At 39.9% G+C, this 26,320-nt stretch overlaps 1 protein-coding gene across 4 annotated transcripts; it reads left to right on the forward strand.

Moving 5' to 3' along the window:
- tapt1a (transmembrane anterior posterior transformation 1a) lies at positions 1-26,320 on the forward strand. 4 transcript variants are annotated; one of them, XR_005070981.1, is made up of 16 exons: positions 1-270; positions 2,411-2,541; positions 4,615-4,733; positions 6,324-6,356; positions 9,573-9,735; positions 10,047-10,182; positions 10,606-10,703; positions 10,985-11,054; positions 12,130-12,210; positions 13,349-13,458; positions 13,577-13,636; positions 13,758-13,826; positions 13,992-14,068; positions 15,806-15,975; positions 23,351-23,950; positions 23,996-26,320. XR_005070981.1 is itself a non-coding variant. In XM_037076290.1 (15 exons), exons 1-15 carry the CDS (start codon positions 72-74, stop codon positions 23,662-23,664), a joined length of 1,830 nt encoding a protein of 609 aa, XP_036932185.1. In that variant the 5' UTR covers positions 1-71; the 3' UTR covers positions 23,665-26,320. The 4 variants fall into 4 exon arrangements, 3 of the variants coding, with proteins under 3 accessions (XP_036932185.1, XP_036932186.1, XP_036932187.1); XM_037076290.1 differs by having other exon boundaries at positions 23,351-26,320; XM_037076292.1 differs by lacking the exon at positions 1-270 and adding an exon at positions 663-717 and having other exon boundaries at positions 23,351-26,320.

The following is a 26,320-nucleotide window of genomic DNA, read 5'->3' on the forward strand; positions in this document are numbered from 1 at the left end:
TTGTACCGACACTCTGATGACGTAGCACGGGGCGACGCGGCGGGGCGGCAGTGACGGCGGCCGAAGCCAAGATGGCGGACTTGTCGGGGACAGAGCTGTCAGAGGAGAAAGAAGCAGAAATTGAGCTAAAGAGAAGACAGAAGCGACCGTGGGATGAGTTGCACAAGTCAGGAAAAATCGGTTTGACCGCAGAACTGCCGGAAACTTTGGGATTTTATGACATCAGCGCTGTCAGGAGGGAGCAGCGGGAGCAGCGGGAGCAGTCCGCAGGTAAACGGTCCCCGCTGACGCTACTGACGGTACTGCTAATGAACTGAACACCTCTAATGCGCCTTCTTTCAGTCCGCAGACTCCCTGCGTTAGCACTGTTGACTCTGTGACCTTTTAAATGTTCAATTTGAACGATAACCACAATATTTCCTGATCCAAACAAGTGAAAAATGCTTCGGTAGTGAGCAGTCCGGTCTGAAAGTAAACATCCAGAACTGTTAGCTGTTGTTGTGTAGCGCTCACTCTCAGTGCTAGCTTGATTAACTAGCAACTTTAGCAATTAATAAAGTGTCTGTCGCTTATTAAACCTGCCTGTAGCCGCTATTCTGTGACGAACACAGAAGAGTCCTTGTTTAACAGTAGTTCCGGATCTTCTTTCTCGATGTGTAGCTGCTGTATTAATGTTAATGTCCAGAGAGAGTTTGCATCGCTGCTTAAACCGTGAGAGTGAGGAGTAAACCTTAAACACACACAGAACATCTAACGGTTGTAACCTCAGCGTGGCTGTGAGTCATGGTTTTCAGGTGTTGCACCCGATTCTGCAGTTTGATGAATTTATGCAAACTTTAAAAATTATCATTATTGTATCTCCTAAAATACAGATATTGTAAAGAAAACATGTCACATGTTAGACACAGAGAGAGTCCGTCATTTTTGGCAGGTGTGATAGTAAAACTTTAGTGCAGGGACAAAATTTGAGACTTTATCTAAAAAAAAACATTCAGGCTCCACGTTTGCTAACAGTCTGAATCTGTAACCTGTCAGATTCTCTGACCTCAGAGCAGAACTACAGCTACATCACTGAAACAGGGATGACACTACAGCAGGTAATGTTCTCAGTTATTTACCTGTGGTGCTGCAGTGGTCTGAGACTTTCACAGCAGGGTAACCATCTTCCAATGTATCACAGTTTCACAGAATACATTACTGCACAATTATTATTGTTGATATAATTTACAGTAACTTTAAAGGTAAACAGAAGGCAAATATTTTATTGTAATTAAATTAAATTAAATATTGATATTTTAAATAACACTGTTGTGGCAGAATTCAAAACCAGTAATAAGCGTACAATGACCGTCAATTTTAACATCACTTGAAATTCTGCTGCCCAAATTACCCAAATGTCTGTTTAATTCAACACATTTTCCAAAACCAAAAGATATCAATATGATGCAAGATACAATGAGTTGTATTGTCTGAACATGTAACATGTACCTGAAATTCCTGATTTTGTTTGCATCATTTCTGGACCACACACAGTCAGATGGATCCTTATTTGACCAAGCATGATGAATTTATCCAGTCCAAGACAAGTGCAGGGCACATCACATGTTAGGTAAATAAATACTTAACAGGATGAAGCGTGAATACTTCAGACACTGCAGATTAGATAAAAGCAAATTTGCACAAGAAGTAAAATAAACAATTCAATTAAAATATATTTCATTGTTCTCGGGCACTGCTTGTGGGTGCTCGATAAACGTGAAACACAGGGACATTTTTTGTGTCAACCCCATTGAACCCCAACATGTTTCAGCTGTATGCTTGACTGAGACTTTAACAGCAAAACTGTCATAAGTTGAGTCAACATTATACTTTTAGGCCATGTGATGTTTAATATACAATGAGATCCTATTTGTCTCTGGTTTATGAAGCCCGACATGTTTGACAGGTTCTCACAGGTTGAAGTGAAGCAGAAAGAATCTGAAGACGGTACGGGAGCACCGACTGAAACCATTCACCAAAACTTCTTTCACTGCATTTGTTAAAAACAGGGAATGGGTACTTCATGACAAAATATGTCACTTTACTTTAATTTGAAGTCTGTAATCTTTCTTTGAAGAGTTTCTAATGCATGTAACTTTATCATTTTGGATTGTTCCTCTAAAGTGTGTGTCTAAGTGTTTTTCTTGATGTAAGGATGCAGCGTTTGTAAATTGTATTTATGGTGCATTGAATCAAACGGTGAGCTAAAAACATTATTAAACTCTGTTTCCACCGTTCACAGAAGTTTCCCTCTCTTTCAGTTTGCAGGGGACACTGTAAAGCTTGGCGCTCTCATTGTGTTGATAGTTATGGTTGTAATTGTTGCAGACAATAGCATTGTGGTAACACTGCTGCTCAAATGTTGTTCCAGATCCATCGTTGTCGCGCTTCATTGCAGCAGAGCTCACCAGAGGCTACTTCCTGGAACACAATGAGGCAAAATACACCGAGCGCAGAGAGAGAGTTTACACATGCATGCGCATTCCCAAGGAGCTGGAGAAGGTACCGCATAATACTCACCCTGAACTCAGCTGCCCCCCTTTCTCTTCATTTAGCTCCATCTGTCTGCTGTCAGACAAACACAGATGGCAAAGTCATGTTTACAGCTCACAGTCAGCCCGTAACTGTTTCAGACTGATTCACTCCTAAACCTGATAACATGTTCTGCACCAACACTGAACTGATAAGATAACTGGCAGATTTATCAACTCAAAGCTTTGTAATCAGTTCACTGTTCTGGTCATTCATTAAGTTCTGAATACCAAAGATTTGTTGCATAAAGCTTGACTTTTTCTGCCAAAAATGCTGAAATCAGTCTCAGCTTCTTGCAAGGTTCTGTATCGATCTGATACCATGTAATTTATTGATTGGAAATGGTTCTGCTGGTAGAAGAAGTGACCTGTGTAACCTGATGCACATCTATAACATACAGTAACATCCATGCAGGCCTTGTAATATTCAGTGTTATGGTTCAAAATTACAAATCAAGTACAATTTGCACAATGTAGAACGCACTCTGTGTGAGGATGAAACCTCCTTCCAGGACAGACAGACATGTAATAGATTCATAAACAGAACAGACCAACAAACAGAGTGATTACAGATTTCAATGACAAAATACCTGATACAGTTAGAATACAAAATAAGTGTGAGGACTGTGGATGCAGGAGGATGACGAGGCAGGTCGACAGCCACACGACTGTGAGAGAAAGCTATGGAGAGAAAAGAGCCTATGTATGTATGTAACCTATGTATGTATGTATATTAACACGCTAGTATCAGATGGGGATCCTCCAAACATCAGGTATCGTATCTTGAAGTTAAAGCTTCTCAATCGATGGTATGACTGGTTCGGTTTGCCCATGTCTGTTGTGAACTTTATATTAGCATTTGGTCGGATTAAGTTTTCAATTTTAGAAACATCACATTAGACTTCAAAAAAACTTAGCATTTTTTTTCAAGTGATCTGTTTTTTAACAAATGAATAATGAAAAGACTATCCCGTTATGAAAGTAATCGGCTGCATTATTTTGCACTTTAACATACTAACACACGCAATTTAGTATTTCTAATTGATCTATGTAAAACTATATTATATAAAAAACAACCTGTTTATTTTTGTTGTTCTTCTTGTGAGCCACCAGGTGGGAGTGTTGACACATAAAATGAGGATTTATCTGAACCATGTGATTCCTCTTTCCTGGAGAGGATTACATACTTTAAAATGACACCTGGTAATAGCTAATATTTATATAGACTTGGTTTCAACATTTAACATGTGGAGAAGACTGACACAAATTTAGTATTAATTAGTTATACTAATGCATTATTATGCATTATCAAATGCACTTTGTTACAGTGTTCTTTTTGTGTGCGTGTGGTGTAAAGGTCTGTATGTTTCCAGAGTAGAGGAGACCCTCTCTCTACAGCCGAGTCCAGACTAATGTAGCTCCTGCTGACTTGGTTTTTCCTCAGGGGCAACAGAGGAATGTGTGTAAACATTAAAACACCTCCAGAGAGTTCACGAAGTTAAGCCGACTAACCAACTTCACCCCCAGCTGACAAGGCCCCAAGAAAAGTCACACAGAACCCACCAATGAGAGACAAACCCTCCCACAAACATCAACCCAAACACACCCCTGTCTTAATGTTGTAGCAGCAAGAAGACATCAGCTGGCTTACATTAAACACATAAAACAATCTTTTAAGATGATATGAAAATGACTTCTATATGGGAATCTGAAAAGGTATGTGCCTGCTGCATCACTGAGTTTAGCTGTAGTGGTTTGTAGTCACACATGCAGTGGTTTATTAGCTTTTCCCTCGATGGAGAGGAGACAGAAAATAAGTGAAGTTACTTTATCAGCTAGAATTTTGTGGGTGCTCCAGCATTTTTTATGATCTCAGTTAATTGTTAGTTATATGGACAATATTTATCTTTCACGATGATCACCCAATGTGCCTACAGACTTGAAACAATTTATATTGCTACTGCTGATCGTTGTTGATCTTATCTGAGAGCATATTGTCGTAGTTTAACCTGGAGGTGTAACTGTGTGACTTTTTGCATTTCAGCTGATGATCTTTGGCTTCTTCCTGTGCGTGGACGCCTTCCTGTACGTCTTCACCCTGCTTCCCCTCAGGGTGCTGCTGGCTGTGCTCCGCCTCCTCACCCTGCCATGCTGTGGTTTCAGGTCAGAGCCCAAACACACCCTCTCCAACCTATAAACACACAAAACAACACTATATATTTATACTGGCATACCATGAGAAATCTACAGACTGAATAGAACCCTGCATAAAATGTCAAATACAGTGAATTAGTCAGACAGCAGCACACGAGCCTCAGGTATGAGCACACATCTGGCTGCACTAGTAAACTAAAATTCATTTTTCATCATGATAATTTATCTTTATTTTGTCCAAAATATTCCGACACATTTGACGATTTGATTCTGATTTCAGTTGTAGGGTCATAATTTGATTCCATATTTATTATAACATTTTTTCACCCTACAGGGCTATGCCATTGTAAAACCACTGAGTCTTAATGTATTAATATAAACAGATAATTTGTTCCATGCTTTGACCACCGTCTTATACTTTTCTTTAAAAAGAAACGAGGCATCAAGTGTGATAGCACTGCCATATCTTTTCAGTGTCTTATGATCAACAGCCTACAGTACAGACTGTAGGAGCAAATGCTGATTCTGATATAAAGGAAAGCATCGATTTAAACAAGTGTTCCAAAAGTGTAATGATCCCTTAAATGTTGTTATCAAACACTTTTGACAAAGATCTACAGTGGTGTGATATTTTACAGTTTTCATATTAAAATGTTGATATTGTTGCAAATCAGGCAGCATATACATGCTGATACTGATGTACCTGTGATATTGACAAACCAATATATTGTTTTGACTCTTGCACGGTCCAATTTTAATAATCTATTTAAAAATCCACTGCAGTGCAATTATCTAAATTATCTAAAATTGTGACACCCCGAGTGTATGAGCAGGTTTTGTGTTAATGTGAGGGATTTGGTGTTTGGTATATTTGGTGTTTTCCTCTTGGGTATTTTTTTAACAAGAACACACCTTGTGAGAAACGTTTGTTTTGGTTTCTTTCTTACAACATTTTCATGTGTAGCAAATGTTTATAACTTTATACAGAAAATGTTCATATTCTGTGTAGTGGTAATAATACTATGTATATATAATATAAATTATACAGCTACTCCACTACAGTAATATTTCACCAGTCCATTACTTTTGCTTGCAACATTTTCTTTAACAGCTGCAGTTTTGAACATAGTATGGGATTTCCTTTTTGACATGGAACCAAAATAGACCTTAAAGACATTCTGGTTAAGATCTGTCCATTTACTTATTGTTGTGTAACTAATGTTCTGTGTCTGAGACAGATTATGCTTTCATGTATCTAAATAAAATGCCTGTATGAGTTACTTTATAGGTCTGAAAGGTCTGAAAGTTAATTACATTTCTTGATAATAATTTTGACAATTGTACAAAAGATCACAAAAAAAAGAGAAGAACAAACCTCCATATAGATTTTAGCCAACTGTCAGTCAGCTCATGTGTTTTGATACACTTTGTGTTGTGAATAGTTGTCTTCTGATATGTATCGTATGTACTAATGTAACTGAAGAGCAGTGTAGTAATCATACAGCTTCAAGGAATTTTCACCCCCCGATGGTCGCTGCCTGTCCTCCTGCCTGCCTCACCCTCTCTCTGATTCTCCCCTTGCCTTCCTCCCCCCTGCAGGGCACACACATGCCCGTTCTGCAGAAGAAGCAGGTAACGCTCCCTGAAGCCTGTGAAGGCTTCATTAATGTCATCACTGTCTTGACGGTCTCCACGTCCATTCACCAGTTCCTGTTCATCTCCATGTGTCTGTTAATACACAGATCACGTCATGTTCCATCCTCCCAGCCTGAGCCGACATGTTGGTTCCTCCTAAGTTTTGTTTTTTCACCCAGGGAAGGTTTGCTGAGAGTGCATGCTCATTCTCATCACAATCATGTTGCTTGTCAGTGGTACAGCTGCACATGCTTAAACTGGAGGGCTGCCTACTGTACAGGTCCTCTGGAACAGTTCGCGGCTCATTTGTGTTGTTTAAAGGCTTCTTTTGACAGTTGCTGTGGAGGAAGCTGTTTCCTCTCCCTGTACAGAAACCCCAGCTGCTATACAATTGCAAACAGCTTCTTTTTGGTCACAGTTTGGCTTCTCTAACAAGGTTTTGCATCAGAAATCAACCTTGCTGCTCTTTTTCTGGAGTCTTGATGCCCTCTGCCAGGCTAGTACAGTATGAATAGCACATAGTCATGGCTGCTTGGAATGCAGCACATAGCTGACTGCTCTCAAACATACATATATTCATGTGTGTTATAATAAGGAGATAATGCTTGTATAATAGAGATAGTGAGGGCTGCTTTGTACAGGCTACACTACCAGCCGGCTGCAGCAGCTTTGCCTCCTGAAAGCTGTGTGTGTGTTTGTGTACTTGGCACATGTTGGGGATAAGATGCCTCAGCACCTTATCCAGCTGAATACCAAATCTGCTGTTTACCAACACGTTTCTCATAGAAGTGCTTAATTTCCATGAATGAGTCAAGATGTGAACACCGGGTGGAGCTGTAGCCTCAGAAAACCAAACGACAAGACGTCTTCACAGTTACAGAGATGCCTCGTGGGTAGAGCCCGATTTTATCTATCATTTATGTGAGTTCACCTCATCAGTGTAATTCCTGATGTACTTGATCAAATGTAAACTCAATGTATTCAAGCTAAACTCCAAATCTTCTTAGTTTATCCGTTGGACAAAAATACCAAAATGTATTTGTTGTGATTCACAGATTCAGGAGACAGTGAGACACCCGACTTGAGCTAATTTACACATCTTCCCAAAATCTGGCACCTTTTTTTCCCTCTCTCAGACTCGGCTCCTAAAATAGTTCAGCTCTCTACAGCTTCCAGCCGCCTATGTCTTCCATCTGAATGTCTTTTTCCTCTCTTATGTTTTAAAAGTGTGAGGGCTGAGAAGTAGCCCTGTGATGCAAGATTGATCAACAACCACTTAAGTTAATTAAGGTAATAATGACTGTTAGAGTAGTTCATTGTTGATCTGCCATGTGTTGTGCACTAGTGAGTTGTTTTAGCATTCGTTTGTGTGGTTCATGGTGATTTAGAAGTAGAAGAGGGTTCAGCTTGTGCAATATTTCATGAGATCGCTGATGTTGAGAGCGATCGGGCTGCAGTCGTTCAGCCTGGCACTGCCGGACTAATTTGCACATGTGAATTATATGAGTCTTATCACTCTCAATTTCCAAGGAACCGGCATGGATCAAAATGTCTCTGGACACACTGTGCCCATACATGTGCAAGTATGAGAGATCTTGGTTTGTTTTAAAGCAGGAAAAATTGTTGGCCTAGTCAATGACTCCAGTCACAGCTAAACAGTAAAATAAACTGCTCTGAAAACTTGTTAGGCAAGAAAAAGCCGTGCAGTAACAGAAACTTTATTCATATTTGCTCAGCACCACATACTCTGACTGTCTGACTTTGTGAGCCTGGTTGATCCTTCAGAATGGAAGCAAATGGATAGAAGTACAACCAATCAGAGCACCAAAACTTGTAATGTGCATTTTCCAATCTGGACCAGTGACACTCCTCTGTCAGTCATTGTATCAGACCTGCCCCCTTCTGTATAAACAGTTGTGGTTGGAGTAGTCACGGGCCGGTGTGGTAGAACTCTTTCTGAAGAAGAGGACAGCCAGATGTTTCTGCCATCACAAATGAAACATGAGCTTAGCAGATTTGTCTGGTTACATCTTTGTGCCAGTGTTGTAAAATAAATAACCAGCAGCAAACACGCTGTCAAGTTGAATGTATCATGTGTGGAAACCATGATGCTCGTGAATCTTTTCATGGTTGTTTTATGGTCAGCTGGGCGAGTGGATGAAACGTTTTACTCTGGCTGGTGTTGGTGGTGGCTGTAGACATATAGACCAGCCACACAGCTGACATGTGGAATATGCAGGACTTCTTAGAGTTAAGCTCTCTCTCTCTCTCTCTCTGGCTCTTCCCAGTTATCCCTGTCATAGTAAATACTAAATAACTGGCCCTATGGATTTGTCAGCCCTCCTCTTAACATGCTCCCAAGCTGCCGCTGCCATTTCTTTGAAAGCTGCACATGTTTTAAACACATATTACCCATTAAAAGACATGACGTTGTTCTTGCAGTTTGTGACAACAGCTTAGTAGCCAACACCATTTAAAGAATATCTGTTGAAAAATGCTGAACCCATTACAAATATTTCCATAAAGATGGATCCTGAAACACATATGGTTTTCTTTGTTTGTGTGCTGTAATCTGTTTGGTAGATAAGAACCACAAAGGTTTAATCTAGAAGAAACACAGAAACAGATGTATTAAAAAGAGATAAAACTTATTATTGAGAAGAGTTTCAGACCAAAGGAGATAGTACTTTTAATATTTAATGTTGTGTTTTTGTGCTGTCACTACCTGTTTCCATTTCCTTTATGTGGGATAAAGAATAACTGTTTACCGCTGTTTGTGTGTTCTTACTGTTTCCTCACATTTTATGAGTAGCAGAGACATTGTAGAGCAGGAGTCAGTCATGTTTGCTATCTGGTGTTGTAATATATCAGGGCTTATATCATTGTTATTGTGTGGTGTCACAATAACAATGATATCAAGTGTGGAGAAATGTGGGTTTTAATGCTGTAAACACTTGTATGTGTTCATGCAGTCAAGATTATATTTTTAGGTGGTAAATATTTGTTTTTGTCAGCCTACATGTGAGTTAAATCTGACTACCAACACATTTAATCGTTCACTTAAGATATTCAATGGCAGGCTGTCGTGTGTGCATGTGAGGCATATACATCTCAGCATGCAAATCTGTGTTACAATGTTCTGAAAGGTTTGTCAAGTGTGTTTTTATATTCATGAGCTGTGTGTGTGTGTGTGTGTATGTATGTGTGTGTCAGTGGGTCTCGGCTGCTGCAGCCAGCGCAGGTGTGTGACATGCTGAAGGGTCTGATCCTGGTGCTGTGCTTCTCCATGATGCATTACGTCGATTACTCCATGATGTACCACCTGATCAGAGGACAGTCTGTCATCAAACTCTACCTCATCTACAACATGTTGGAGGTACCTCACACAACAAATAAGAATAAAATGCAAGATGTGCAGAAGAGAAAAATGGATTTTCATGACTGATTAAGCTAGCTGCAGCCCAGAGATACATTTTAAATGGCAGGGTAGGATCTCACCCTGACAGAGAACTGTACGATTTGGATTGGATTCTTGAAATAAAAACCAAACATCAAAAATACAGTAAATAACTAGATGATTCATGTAGGTAAGTTAAAAAAGGAACATTAACTAAAGCTGTGGTTTGAATACATGTCTTTATTCTTGTATGAAGTAATGATGTGTCTGATGTGTTTTTCCTCTGTCAGGTGGCCGACCGCCTCTTCTCTTCCTTTGGTCAAGACATCCTGGACGCTCTCTACTGGACGGCCACAGAACCCAAAGAACGGAAAAGAGACAGTATAGGAGTCATTCCTCACTTCATCATGGCCGTCTTTTATGTCTGTATCCTTCTTTGAATCCGTGGTAGGATTATGAGATTCTTAAATCTCAGTACGTGAACTAAAGTGATTCGAATTTTCTTTACTTTCTAACTTCCGAGCACAATGTTTGGCGGACGAAATAGAGTTACAGTCTGATGAAACGTCCATAACTTTTTCTTTGTGAGCTGTGAAATGCTGAAAATAATGAATGAAGCCATTAAGTGGAGGATGACTTGGCTGACAGTCACCAGAATGAAAGGGCAGAGGCTCTAACTCCAAGATACGTTAAAACATCTCATTACTGTTGATGGTCACAGCTCAGCTGTTTTCAGGCTTTGAGCTTATGGTTTTCATTAGAAGGCAGTCTGTGTAACTATCAAGATGTGTTGTGTTTAATTTAGTTTTAATGAAAAGAGATTTGTTTTCCTGAGAGGCTGTTTGTCAGTCCTTCATGCCATCCTCATCATGGTCCAAGCCTCCACCCTCAACGTCGCCTTCAACTCACACAACAAGTCCCTGCTCACCATCATGATGTCCAACAACGTCAGTGTACACACACACACACACACACAGAAAGATAATGTATTCCACAACAATCTGCCTGCTTGATTGTTTAAGCAGCTGCATTGTTCCTCAAACAATATCCATGTACATATGCTCACAAACTACATTTAACTTAAGTCATTTGTATGCAGATGCATCCCATTAAAATTCAACTTGGCACGTTGATGATGAAATGTTTGTGTTGCAGCTGCAACAAGATGCTTTGTGTTGTATTTTCCGGCTCATTTGCTTTCTTTCTTTGTTCTTCTCCTTCTTCACAGTTTGTGGAGATCAAAGGAAGTGTGTTCAAGAAATTTGAAAAGAACAACTTATTCCAAATGTCCAACAGTGGTAAGAGATTTAATTTCCTGACAGCAATTATACTTTTAATACAAAGTTTAAAAAAAAATAGAATAAAAAACATGTAAATACAATGGTGTGCTTTAATATTGTTGGGTTCTTTGTGGTGTTGCCAGTCTGCATAGAAATTACAAAATGTAAAAAAAAATGTAAAAGTATTCAGAGTCTGTGTTGTGTGATTATCAAGTGCTCTAAAAACAATTAGTGCTTTACTGCTACTCCTGAGTGTACAACATGGGAAAAGATTGATTTACTGAGAGGATCTCTGTATGATGATCAGTTTCAGCATCGGTCAGTATTTCATGCATCCAGCTGTAATGACTGTCTGATACTAGGCAGCACATTTTTTGCTGACTTTCTACTCTGAATTTTTACTGACCTGTGCTACTTCAGAGTCAATCATGTGGATGACACATACACACATACATTTTTTGGATAGATGCATGACTGACATTTATTTAACTTTTATTTTGTGAAATGTTTTTCTTAAATGCTGTCAAACTGCATAAAAATGTAAATTACAGTAATTCAAAACTAGGACAGACCTAACTAAAAGGGTTTATTTCTTTGCTTTTTTACATACTACCCTTTAACAAATGTATCTTTTTGGCTTTGACAGACTAAACACAGAGATATTAAATTAGTGCGTGTTTCCGTTTTGATTCCCCGAGGCTTACAGTGGTCTAATGACAGCAGAGAACAATAAGTTCAGTTGTTTACAGAGCTGAGCAGGGTCAATCTGTCATTATCAGCAGAATTGATGGTGTACTGAACGTCTACAGCTGTGTCTTTAGATTATATAGATGATGTTTTGTCAGTGTGCAATATTGTGATTATACTGAAATCTGCAGTAACAGTGATATGCTGCTAAAATGTAAGAACAGTGATTTATTTCAGACTTCTCAGAGCATAAAAATGACAGATTTCACCCTTTAACACCTCAGCTGCAGTACCAGGATACTAATCATGGGTGAAAGCAACTTCACTGCAGTTGTGTCTTATGTTGCTGCTTCTGATCCAAGTTGAGATTGTAATCACACATTTCTTTCTTTCTTAATATCTGTAGATATCAAGGAACGATTCACAAGCTACGTTCTCCTGCTCATTGTTTGTCTCAGGAATATGGAGCAGTTTGCATGGAACCCAGGTAATGATGTGTTTCCTCAAACTGCAGTTTAGTAGTTTATTTTTATATGTTGTAGTAAATTCAAACAGACAGCGTTCTGCCCCAGGTCTGTTCACCACAGTGCTTCTGAATTTTTGAAAACCTCCACAAATGGTCAGTGCTTGTCATGACAAAATATTCAGAGAATCTGCCGAGCAGCTCCTTGCCTGCTGTTGTGCTCTTGGTTGACCCACTGCAACACCTTTGGGATCTGTCTCTGCAACAGACCTCAGAGCAGAGTGAGCGGTGGGAGCTGGGAGTTGTGTGACAGCCCTCTGAAAACAGTCAGCTCCTTCTGCCAGTCTCACAACCTCACACACACACTAGATGACAGACGTGGCCTGTCAGCAGAAATCATAACACTGATGTGCTAATACTAGCAGAGCTACAGCCTTCTGTTGCTAAAGCAGAACACAAACCACCCAGGTGATTCCCCATAAATCAACTTAACCTCCATCCTGCATTAGAGACGCCTGCTCATCTTTGTTTACATTTGACAGAACTAACTAACTTCCACTCAGCAAGCTGACCTGAGATAAACACTTTTTGATAATTAAGATCAGCTTCAATATTAAAGTTTATTTGAGTATACAATCAGAGTGCTTCCTCCTTCTCTGCCTCTCAGCCACCCTCGGCTATATGGATCATTTAGTGTCTTTCAGCTCTTTGCTTTAGTTTTTCGACCACAACTCTATTGTTTTGATTCAATCTCACAGACAAAGTGAGTTTCCATAGTGGTTCTTCGGACTAAAAAGAAAAGAGTTATATTTGTCAGGCGGACAGAAACAAAACTCCAGTGAATGCTGATGTTGCTTTGTGTGCTAGATGTGCGAAGGTGCCAGCACATTGAATCCTGTATCAGAAACTTTTATCAGTGAACACAGCATCACAGTTAGTACAGCCAACATACTAACTAATTGTATCTGCAGCTGATGCTCTGGTGGAGCTTCCACAACAGGAGCCGACAGTAGACTGGTTGTACCTTGAATCTGGTGTGTTGGGTAGAATGAAGACAGTGTCCAGAGAAGACTTCATGAGCATGTGCACTCTCCCAAAGAAAATATTCCAAGCATGACTTTATCTTTATATCACAAAGTTTCTTGTGCCATTTTCCCTTCAGACCACCTGTGGGTGTTGTTCCCCGACGTCTTCATGGTCGTCCTGTCTGAGGTTGCTGTTGACATCATTAAACACGCTTTCATCACCAAATTCAACGACATCACTGCAGATGTAAGGACCAAACCTGATATTTAGGAGTCTTAAAATAGCCTGATCAACCAGATAACAGCTTGTCACACACAGACCAGCTGGCTGCCATGTTCCATCATTATTCTCATCTCTCTCCCAGGTGTACAGTGAATACAGAGCCAGTTTGGCCTTTGATCTCGTCAGCAGTCGACAGAAGAATGTAAGCAACTCTTTCTTTCATATCACTGGCATTATACTTCCAGAAGCAGCAGTGAGCCTACGCAGCTAATCAATGGAGTTTTGTCCAAGGCTGTAATCTGTTCTTGTCCATCACTGTGTAGGCTTGTACAGACTACAGTGACTCAGTGGCCCGGAGGATGGGCTTCATCCCTTTGCCTTTGGCTGTTCTGGTAAGAGAGGCTGCACTTTGTTGCTATTCAGGCACTAAATACCAGAAGAGAGTGAGTCATTATCACATTAACATTAGCCAGAACATCCTACAAACTTGTACCTGATGTTCCTTCTCACTGTTGTTTAAATTAATCAATTTATTCTGCTTTTTATTGTTTTAACAGCTTATTCGAGTGGTAATGAGTTCTGTGAAGGTGCAGGGAGCTCTTTCATACACGTGTGTGTTCCTCTTTTATCTAGGGTAAGTCTATCAACGTTATACTGTCACATTAAATATCGTTAATGTTTAGGGATGGGGGATGGCTTTGAAATAATATCCTGATACTCTTAGGCTTCATTGTGTTACACAATATATATCACATATAAGTTTTTGAAATCTCCTCAGAAGACCTCATAAATGCCTGGACTAGGCATCAAAATTAAAAATCACAGTGTATTTGACCAAATGCCATAATAATGATGTTGCAGCAATATATTACATCACTTTACACTTTACCTTTCCTTTAAAACCAGCAGAAGACAACATTTATGACATGTCATGGTATATATGATAATTAGTCTCATATATAGTTTGAGTGTTACATGACGTTGTTGTGGTTGATGTGCCCAGCATCCAACATTTCTGGACCTTTGAGCCTTATATCACTGTACTTGTTCAGGTAATTGTGGAATTTTCATTTTACATATGCTGCATATATTTTAAGCTGACTGTAAAAATACAGCTGAAAAAGAGATTTAAAGGCTGAAACTGATTTTAGTTGTGTAAATTGTTCATTCACATTAATCTGGTGATATGTAGTTATGCCGCCTCTCTGCTCACTGAAGTGGAGGCTTAAACCATTGAAATTGAGGTCAAAGTCTATATTTCCATATTTCTAAATCTCAACACTGCATTTGTTTAGTCATATATCAGTGAATATTTAAATGTTTATGATTTGTGTTTGATGAAAGTGTGTCTAATATGCACAGAGACTCTGGTGTTGTAAACAGACACGCTTACAGAGTCTGAATGCACACTAACACATGCAGTCACTCTCATAAACACACACTGAGATTCAGAGACACACGCGGTTACATAAGCATTAACACCGTGCCCTCACGCTCTCCCTGTGCTGAGCTGCTGATTGCATCGCTCATTCTCATTTGCCAGATCCCATTGGGCTCGTACCATTGAAGAGTTTCCCTCAGGGTGAAGAATACAGTGTTGTCATCTCTAGTGCCATCTCTGGCCTTCCCCACCCCCTGTTTTAAAAATAGCCCCGGCTTGAACAGACTGCTGTGCTTTGGCAAAGATTCAGCCATGCTGACTCTCAGTCCGAAACGCCCTGTCACAGCGTGCGGTGGTCCACAGACCCAAATGTGTCTGTCTCTCTCTCATCACAGTGTCACAGGCCAGGCCTCATAGCAAAGCCCAGAAACACAGAGGGATGGTACACATCACCATCCTGGTGTCAGTGGTGGGATGTGAACATTGGTGATCGAAACCAGATGTTAGTGGGGGTTTATTATAGCTGCGGCCCAGCTTAAGACAGCTCTGTGATAACTCTGTGATAGTGGCAAGAAAGATTTGATTAGGCAAATTCTAAAACTCTGTGCTGATCTCATGAAAGAAGCTGGTGAAAAAGCCTAAATTATGGAAATTAACATTTCAATACACCGGCTGCAGTAACAGTCAGCCAATGTTAAGTGTTTGAACATAGTCAACATTCCAATATTCTGTGATTACTGATTTCACAAATTAAAGCTACCATCAACAAATAAGACATATATAGTATGTGTGGCCCTACATCAAGGTTTGGAATGCTGTCTCATGGTTTTAATGTCTTTTTATTCATCCAACAAAGTTGATTAAATAGAAGACTATTGAAACTTCAAACTAGTTTCTGAAGCAAGGGAAACAGTTTTTGGTTCAATGTTACGGAGCACTTCTTCCACTCAGAAATGCATCTTTCTAAAGAGCAGCCTTCTCCCTCCTCAGGCTGGTTTCTCTGAAAGTTTTGAACAGCATCGTGCTGCTTGGAAAGTCGTGTGTTTACGTCAAGAGAGCCAACATGGAGGACAAACTGTTTGAGAGGCCTTCCACCGCTCCATCCTCCTCTGGGAAACCCCCCAACAAAGCTGACCAGGAGAGATGTCCAACACCTCCAGGTAAGATACTTCTTTCATAACATCAGTCTTGTAAATGTGCTTTTAAGAAGGCGGTGTGTGTATACATAGATACATTTTTCCATAAAAATTCCAAATTCCAAATGAAAGTTAAGGATTAAAGCAAACAAATTTCATACAGTATTTCATTAATATTTTTTTGTGTTGTGGTCACAGTACAGCTTGGCTTGCTTTGATGCCAAAATAAAAACTTACAAAGAAAATGAATAGAATTGAATCAGAAGGAGAATTCACATACACCTGTGCAGTACCTTCAAATTAAATAATAGCAAAACTGTTATATTAATATTTTTAGAATAACAATGCAGCAAATGAAATGCTTCCATATCAATGTAGGGACAATATTGTAAGGATGACTAATGGTACTTTCACAAAATATTAACACCAAGAGATTTCTGGTCAGCAGTCATCAGTAATGTGGCTGTAATGACAAAGTATTACAACAGGCAGAACAGTCTGGTTAGTTCAGAAAATTACATAATTGTACTGTAATGCCACCTTTAAAACCTGGAAAAGACAACATACATACCAGGATAACAATATAAAATCACTATATTGCCCAGCCCCACTCTCACCATTCTCATGGCATGGATTCCACCTGCAGCAGGCAGGTGTTGCTCCAGGTGAAGTGCTAAAAACAGATCTTAAATTCATAAGGTGGCCACAAACACGTCTCCAAATGATGAAGGTGATGATATGTTGTCATTGTCCTCACAACTTGTCTTTGCTAAGGCCAATGAGCAGGATGTCACTATATGTAAGATTCAGTCATCGTTATGAGGAAAAGAAACTGGAGAATTTGAGGTCTGTTTGAAAAGAGGCACAAAGTTTGATATAGTTACAGAAAGAGTGATCCAAATCATTTTACACAATTATTCAACATCTCAGTTTGATAACAGCTGTCCTTCTCACTAATTACACCAGAATCAGAGTTCCTACAATCAGGGAAAAGTTGAGTAGTCTGTATATAAATACATTTGGATTTGTCAGTGGACCCTTTGTGTTCTAGTCAGTATTCTGATGATGAACTTGGAACTTTGTGTGTAATGGGTTTTCATAGGATGTTGAACAGAATAATGACCCATTAAAATAAGTCCCTTGGCTGGTAACACAAGACCTCCAGCTGTCTGTTCTGAATGAATACATTTTAACCAATAATGTAAAAATAAATGCTGGTACAATTAGACGTTGAAATTTCATTGTGCACTCACGTCTTCAGCATGAAACATTCAGGAAGTTCAGTTGAGGTCGTCATGCGTTGTGAACACAATTTAGATTTTGGATATAAATTCAGAAAATGCAGCAAAGACGTGTTAAAGTCCTCCTTGTTATGTCATATACAAGGAGGACTTTAACACGTCATGAAAATGATTTCAACCCGAAAACGAAAGTACAGTCAATCTTAAAAGTGCCTCTTTCATCGTAATTATGCTTTCACATGAAGGTTTGACTCATATACATTCACAAATAAAGCCTCGGTTGCTTTTTGGTGAGAGTTTCACTTTAAAAATGATTTCACTGTTTGCAGCTACGGCGCCGGAAACAACCAAGAATATGTTGAATATATTTATTTTGAATCACACAAACGCTTTTCATCACAGAACATCAGCTTCAGATATTCTACAGGCGTAACATTTGGGAAGCTCCATCCTGTTTTGATATGAAAAGAGTTGAGATCTGAGAGAGAATCCTGGTGCTTCTCAGGAACAGATCTCTACTAAATGAGACGTCCTGGGATTTAATCTCGTCTGTGAATTATGTGCATGTTGCTCTCTGCCTCCTGTCCCTCCACACTTTTACACACTTGGTCTAAAAGAAATCTTACAAAGACCCAGTAAATGTACAAATGAAACAAAACACTTATGTTTACATCACTGGGTGGATAACCAACCTGCAACCAGTGAGAATGTATATGAGTCAAGCCTTCGTGCAAAAGCATAATTACGAAAAAAGAGCCAGTTAAAAGATTTACCGTATGTTCCTTTTCAGGTCAAACTCATTTTCAGTGGGAGTGCTACGGGCACTTTAACAATAGCATCAAAATCTCTATTTTTAAAACAGTAAGAAGTCTCGACACAACATGAAACTTTGCTGGTAGCATCACCAGGGTCTCTACACATGAACACCAGCATTGAGAACACTGTTTGTGTGCACAGACACTAAAAAGAAAGTTTTTGAACAGCTCATGTTAGCAGTAGCTTGTTCCGCTCGCTGCCGTCCTGCCAGTGGAGAAGAGTCGATCTCAGAATGAGACGTAACCTGGAGGACAGTTAAGGTGGAACTACTGTCTTCCAGCAACAACTATCCACACCAGATCTCATGTGACTTTTCCGGCTTTTGATTTTAGTATTGTTTCTTATATGCGGCTCCTTCTTCAACTTCAAGGTCAATATTGTTTTTCACTAATGACAAAACAACAAATTATCTGTGCATTTACAGGCCTAGGTTGCATTTTGGCGTGAGAACGAGTCAGGAGTTGTAATTACATGTTTAGGTGTCTAGCCGACACTTTCATTCACATTTTAGGGATTTAGCTGAAACTTGTATCCAGGCAGGTTAGTCAGCAGGTAGGAGCTGAGTGTCAGGCAGCTAATGGACTCATCCACTGTGAGGTCACCTTTGTAGTTCCTTCTACATGAATGTCAATATAAACTTGTTCAGATGTTGAGTTTGAGTCTGAAACATTATGTATCAAATCTTGTTGTAGTCATTTTTTTGTGAAAGTACCAACAGTGAACCTTCACTATTGTTACCGTTAAAACAAGTCAACTGGCTGTTGACACAAGACTATATTGATATCAAGACGATGTTATTTTGTCAGGAGATTTCAAAATATTAAGATTCACATTTAGTATCACAATATAGCCTAAAAATATTGCATATTATTTTCCCCATTATTTATCTACAATATATATTTTACATGAATTGTTTTTACCAAAACAAAAAAACCTGATCGTAATTGCTTATTTAGTCAAAACATCAGTCAAAAACACAAATATATGAATTTACATTCAGGTCAGATTTGAAGATCTTCCCCCTTGAATGGCTAAAACCAGCAGAATATGTCTGTTTTAGGTAGTTGATTAATCTATGAATCATTTTTGCTTGTTTGGATTTATTGACCACATTTTGAAGTTTGACCTGCCGTCTGTGTTGACGTACAAATGCGTCAGACCTCCAAAATATTACCAGCGTCACATGATACAGTTACTTAAACACACTTTAACATTAATTATAAGTCACTTTATCACAGGGATACTTGTAGGTGTTTATTAAGTGTTCACTGTGTGTGCGATTGATCCAGTCATTGATTGTGTTAGTCTGGTCACAAAGGTTATAAAGTTATTAAATGTGATGGTTGGCTGGTTTTCTTTCCCGTATGTGTAGAGAACTCAACAGATTTGTGTTTTGGACTGTTGGTCAAACTTAAGTATATTTTTTACATTTTAAAGACCAAAAGAATCATCAAGAAGTTGATATGCAGTTTAATCAACAATCCAAGTCGTTGTGTAGATGTTGCTGCTGATTTGATGTACCTCTGCTATGTTAATAAATCACCAGTTTTCTTCCCAGAAGTGACGATTGTTGTTTGATTCAGTCTATATGACAGACATCTAAAATAAATAACCAACAAAACAAACGCTCAGTCCAATTTTCAGATATTTAAAAATGTGTTTTCCTCATTAACATTCCTGTAAATATCTTGACACTTGAACAGATCCTGTATCTGAGACTCACACACTTACAATCAGACACACAGATTTGGAGGTGGCAGTATCTCCCTGTCATCCGCAGCCAAATCCCTGCGGATCTGTTCTCCCCTGTGCCACAGACTCTCCTGCTGCGCTCAGTCAGGAGCTTTATAATGACAAAGATCCCGTTGGTGCATCGCGTCATATCAAACATCAAAGCTGCGACTACCGCCCAGGATTCAACGAATCTGGTTTCCCAGAAAGCAGCAGCTACTAGGCTTAAGGCGCCTCACTCTAACATATAGAGCATAATAATAACGATTCTGAGGTGGTGGGAAATGAATGCGAGTCTCCTTCTGCTTCCCACACATACAGCTGCTGGGATTTGAACCAACCACCTCACATAGTGCTCACTTCTCTATATTAAACCAGTTTGGTCTGTGCCTCCAGCTTCACCTGCTGCTCCAGTAGATTCACTGCACAATTATGTTCATCTGCATCTCCTTGTCTTTACAGTGTTCTGCATTCACATAAAACTAGATATGCCATCTGCCTATACTGCATGTTTTTGTCCAGAGGGCAGAAATGGGTAATGAGCGGTTTCACATCAGCCACTTCAAGCCCCATATGGTGTTTAACTTTTATCAAAGCTCACATATCTCCCAGAGAAGAACTCTCATTTATACAGTATGTGACTCAAATAACATTTCTTCCAAATCTTTTTTAATGCGCACCCTAAAAGGACTCTACAACGCTGTTATTTACACACGTCGTTAAAACCCAGACAGAAGGGGTGTGATTTCAAGAAATGCAACTAAAATAATAAGAATAAAAATAACTTCTGCTGACAGATTCATCGCTGTGTACAAAGCTGCAGTCATTCATTTCTTTTGGCCATATCTGGTTTGCAAAACAAGCTTCAAATGCAACACATAAAATTGTTCTTCTTTTAGCTCTGCTTGGATATCCACTAACTCTTGAGGGAAATACGTGCTCGACTATGCTCATTAGCTAGCTGCTAACTTTGTGTGCCTGCTGTTTGGTGCCGGACCGGCAGTGAACAGCAGGTCCATCAGAGCGTGATGATGAAAACTGCCTGCGAGGGACAGCAACTAACAGTTGTTTTCATTATTGATAAATTGCAGATTATTTGATCAATTAATCATTTAGTCTATAAAATGTCACAAAAAAAATGTGAAAAATGCTCATTACAATATCTCAGAGTCCAAAGTGACGTCGTCAGATTGTTTCTTTTGTCAAACCAACAGTTCAAAATCCACAAAATCTTCATCAAAGAGAAGTTGCAAATCCTCACTTTTAAGAAGTGGAATTAGCAAATGTTTTGTGCGTGACCTTTTTAGCTCAAATGACAAATCGATTATCAAAATAGTTGTCAAATAATTTTGTTTTGATTGACTAAAACAATATGCTTAAAAGACGATAAAATACCTGCAGATGGATGACAGTCCTCTGTGGGATCATCAGCAACATCACACGTACTATAGAAACATTTTTACTTGGAAAATATTGATTACATGCACTGAATTGCCAAGATGGGCCCAGTAATGGTCCCAGGTGTCTAAACTGAGCATCAGACACTGAAGTTGATTTGGTGCATTCAGTCACAGCGGAAGATAAACGTTGCTGTCTGTGTTTTGTGCAACGCATTTACCCAGAATAAGAGAAGTCTGTATTTTACTAGAACTTTCATTATTGACATCAGTCCCAGGACAGAATGATGAGGCTCTGTAACATCGAGGTTTCAGAAGCAAGAGTACAATTCAGAGGTGTGTCGCTCACTTTCTGCATGTGTTCCAAACATGAATACACTTGTGCAGCTCATTCAGATCAATAACTGTTAGCAGAGGCTTTTTAGCTGCAGCCTACTTCAGTATGACAAATGACCTCACAGCTCAATGCTTTTCAAATGTCCTACCAGGAAAATTACAGAGCTGCTGATTCTTACAGTGAGAATATTATATTATTAAGGATGTTAATTGATTGGTGGTAACGTTTTTTCCTTTACAGATCACAGACAGTTACAGAAGTTGTCAGGTAGCAGCGGTCCTGTGCTGCTGTCTTTGTGCCAGTTAGACAGCTTCTACCTCGTGCTCATAGATGGTGATCACATCAGGATATGACTCAATGAATATCTCATCTGGTGTTAGCAAATAGATGAAAGTTAAACTGAAACAAAGCAAGTTCTAATGTGGGAAGTGAGAGACGTCTGTACTTGTTTATTTATTGACTTTCACCAGACGAGCCTGATTAGAAATTCCTCCTGAATCACTGAATTATTCAGGCAGAACCAAAGTCATTTAACAACAAAACCTGACATCTTCTGATATGGAGTTGGCCGACAGTATCTGTGTTCTTGATGGTGCCTTACTGTAACTCTATAAGCTCAGTGGGTTGCAGTGGTTCTGTTCAGTAAAGTGTTGGTTCAGCTCTCACTACAGTAAGAATTGGAAGTTTGCTGTAGCCTGAGGCTGGCCGCTGTCTCTGTGGACGGCCTTGTTAATATCCAATGCTGCTCAGTTCTCTCTAATATGATGAATTATTCTGTTTGGTTGATTTTGTAATACACTGTGTGTGCTCAGAGTTAAAAGACTTTGCAGTGTTGTGATAAGAACCAACTGAGCTTCTTAGTGGTCCGTGTCAGCTTTGTTTTCTGGCTCGACTCATTATTCTCCCTCCGCGCTGCTTTGAAACTGAGCGGTCAGGTGGGTGTGTGTTGGCTCACTTGTAGACCCGGCAGATTGAATCACTCCCCGTCATTCAAGCCGGAACACCTTCGCTTCTTCTGTTCAAGGCTAGAGACGACACATCCCCCTCTCCCATACTGCCGCTTCTTCTTCAGAATAATCTGAAGGCATCTTTTCTTTTATCAGCCTCTCACTTCTCTTGTGTTTTCTTGTGTGATTTAGATGATCAGTCAGAATGGAATCAAACTCACAAACTGCTTAAAGACAGCTGACAAATGTTTCCTCTTATCATTGTGTTGTTGAAGTCAGTGACTGGTCTGCTGTGGAGACAAATGCACCAGGCTGGCTGTTTGCCATCTGCTCCCAGTCTTTGTGTTGGGTGGACGTGACTGGGATCCTTCTCTCTCAGATTCTCTGGAAGAAAGCAAAGACCCATTTTTTTCTGCCATGTTGAGACAACTAATGTTATTTTACTGTTACAAACATCTGTTAAATGTTGGGGCTCGTCTTCACAGGAGGCGTTTCAGCTGCATTTTCCGACGTCCAACTTGTGCATCTGATGGAACAGATTTTCTATTTTAGTCATTTAAGCTGTAGACGAGCTGCGTCACAGCTTACATCTCCTGCTGCTTTACATGCATAAATATGTCCTAAAGCACATCTTTTCACTTCACATCTATTTTCTCCTGTTTTATGCTTGTAACAACAGTGATCGTGTGTTGGGCTCGAGAAACCCAAAATGAATTCATCAGTAGGGAATTTCTTTTCATCCATACAAATTGCTTGTGTCTATACAGCGGTCCCAGCTCCACTGCCTCTCCTCAGTGAGAGGAGCTGCGTCTTCTCATCATGTGTTTTGGAGTTACAGCTCATTAAAAAGTGCAGTGCAGAGCTTCTGAAAAACTTACAAGTTAGAAATTCCCGTAACATGACATTATTTTGTTCTACTATTCTTTCCAGGTGAATCCAAGGTGGATAAGATGTCTGCCAAACTCTGCAGCCCACCGCCGTCTTCCTCATCCTCTTCCTCATCTGTGACCACTCAGCCGATTCCCAGGACTGACTTGTTCCCTCCCCCGCCCACTGCTGCATCCCCTGCTGCTCCAGCAAGCCGTCCTCCAACTCCTCCACCTGAGCCTGAACAACCTTTACCATCACTCTCCAAAGAGGAGGAGGGCGATGCACAAGGAGCCTCCGAACTGAAACACAGGACTCCCAAAGAAGACCTGCTGGAGATCGACCGCTTCACAATCTGTGGTAACCGCATCGACTGAGCCGCGGCAGCCGCTAGTGTAGCGATTAACCACTCAGGAAAGACGGCGCGCAGGGGGCTCTGCTGGCCAACAGCAGCAGAATGCTGAGTATTTATTAAAGTCGTGGCAATACAGTAAGTTATTGTGGACATGGACGCTCGGTGTCAGGCGATCCCGCTGTTCTCAGAGCCTGAAGTCAAAAAGTTTGACAAAGAAAACTTCAGCTGGCTGACGAACAGCAGGAGGCAGAGAGTGACTGTGGCAGCTCAGTCAGGATGAACTGTCATCTCAGAGTGTGTGTGTGTGTGTGCGTGTGTGTGTGTGCGTGCGTGTGTGTCAGCATGTGTGAGAGCAGCATGTGTGAGAGCACACAAGCACTTCCTGTCTGAGCAGCACTGGGTCCAGACAGAGATGATTTCCTCAGTTTGTTCTCTGACACTCACGTTAAAGGAAACGACTGAATCACGTTTCACTGCTTCAGGTGTTTCATTAGGTTTCGTTCAACACATCAGTCTGTATTTAAAACACAGCACAGCCTTTACAATAAGACACTGGAGTTCATGAAGAGTTGAGTGAAGAATTTGGATCTGGAAGCTAAAAAGTGGGAAAGCTTCTCGCAGGTCCTGCACAAATTATTGTAAGAGAAATCTGGTGGGACACAAAGTCACTAACCAGGCCAGAAAAACAGAAAAACACATTTTTGACGGAAACTAACTGATGTTTATTGAGACTTTTCTTTAATGTTAAGCTTTTGTTTTGTGAATTACATCCAAATTTATCCTCACAGGTCTCTCAAACTCAAGAAAGCAGGAAACAAGACTTTCTGACTAAGACGGTCACAAACTGTCCACACTGGTGACGAGGGTCACAAATAGACCCTGGTTTGTTTCAAGGGGTCAGAGTATGAGTGAGCACAGCTCCACTTAGTCCCACACTGATGATGTTAGAGTGTATGCTGCGCTGCTCGCTCCATTAACCTCTCAGTTCTGGTTGGAACTCTAAAACGAAGCATTGTTTTTTTAATCAGTTGATGAAGTCGTGAAGGTGACTTTTCATCAGAGCCTTAAGTAGAGCCTTTAGTTTACACCGCCAACAGATGAAGAGGCCTCAGCCACACGGCAGCCTCAGCTTTCATTAAAGCAACCAGTCAGCACGCCACGTTAACAGGTTGCTGGTCAGATGCTGCCGACAGTAAAGCTGCTTCAGCTTACAAAGCCAGGCGTATTTCACAGGTCCATTGAAAAAAGACAACTTGTAGTTTGTTAATAAATGCTGAAGATAATCGAAGTTACTTCTTGCTTAGGGTACATTTTTTAATGGCTTTATATACAGTATATTAGGAGACAAATCTTTATCTGAAAAACATTTATTATAGTTAGAAAAAAGGTTATTATCACTTCAATCACATCCTCCACCAAATAACCAGTCATTTCATTATAAAATGATATTTCATTCATTATTCGTCTTGAGAATGTTTGCACTGACGGCCGTGTTGTCTTAAATACGACGTGTTTCCCATCCGACGCTCCAGCAATGTTCTGATGTTTACATCTTAGAAAATAGAAGCAATATTTCCACGACAAAATGCCTTTTTTGCATGTGTGTTTTACATTTTGTTGACTGCCCTTTGTGAAATTGTTTGCTAAGATTTAAACTCATTCATTTATTGTGATGAACCATCTGTAAATTCAATATTTAAGAGACTATCGTCATATTTCATTTGTGACCCATGTTTGTAATTGATTGAAAACAAATATAATATATTATCTATGAGAGTGTAACTCCTCAGTGCCAGGCCAGCAGTCATGCCAAATATTGAACTTGTGTTGGGACTTTTGTTATTTGATCCAAATCAGCTCTAATTGATCAATGATGGTACATCATGTAGCACCTTATGGATTCTTCACAGTGTTATGTTTCCCATTTTCATAAAGAGATTCAGTAGTTTTGTGCTGCAAGCTGAGAAGTTTTAACAGAATTATTTAGTACGGTACAAAATATAACACAGTTGTAATCACCTTTAATTAAAAGTAAGATTAATTTGAGATTAATTTGAGATTAATTTGAGATTAATTTGAGATTAATTGTTTCTCAGTTTATTTTGTACCTTAACATGTGACTTACTGCCTGGTTAACAAGCGTCTGAGGAGTGACTGGCAGTAATATTTAAAGATGCCTCAGCAGAAGCTGTTGGAGTAAAAACTCTTATTTTACTTTGAGCAGAAGGACGATGTATATAATGTAAACACATATCAGGATCCATGTGATTGTGTTTTAAAGAATAGAGGTTCTTTATAATGTTCATTACTGTTGTAATGAGATAGAAGATTGTTCTATTTTTGGAGCTGCAAGTTGTGAAGTGAAAAAACATGAACTCTGATTCTCCTCAGTCCTTCATGTGGTTCTGGTCTCCAGCGGTCCGAGCTCAGTGGTCCACTGTCAGCTGGCCGAGCCTCACTGGTTCCAGTCTGCCGTGGACAGCAGGCCCAGCTGGACCGAGCTGGACCGAGCTGGACTGGACCGAGCTGATGGAGGTGAGACCGCTGTGTTCTTCTGCGAGCTGCGATGGTCCAGTACACTGCCTGCTTTGTGTCATCAGTTTGGTTCCTTATTTAATTCCTACCTCGATATTGTATGAAGATGCCCCCTTTTAGATTAATAAAAGTTTGTTTCATAA

Source organism: Acanthopagrus latus, chromosome 18 (genome assembly GCF_904848185.1).
Source record: "Acanthopagrus latus isolate v.2019 chromosome 18, fAcaLat1.1, whole genome shotgun sequence".
NCBI lineage: Eukaryota > Metazoa > Chordata > Actinopteri > Spariformes > Sparidae > Acanthopagrus > Acanthopagrus latus.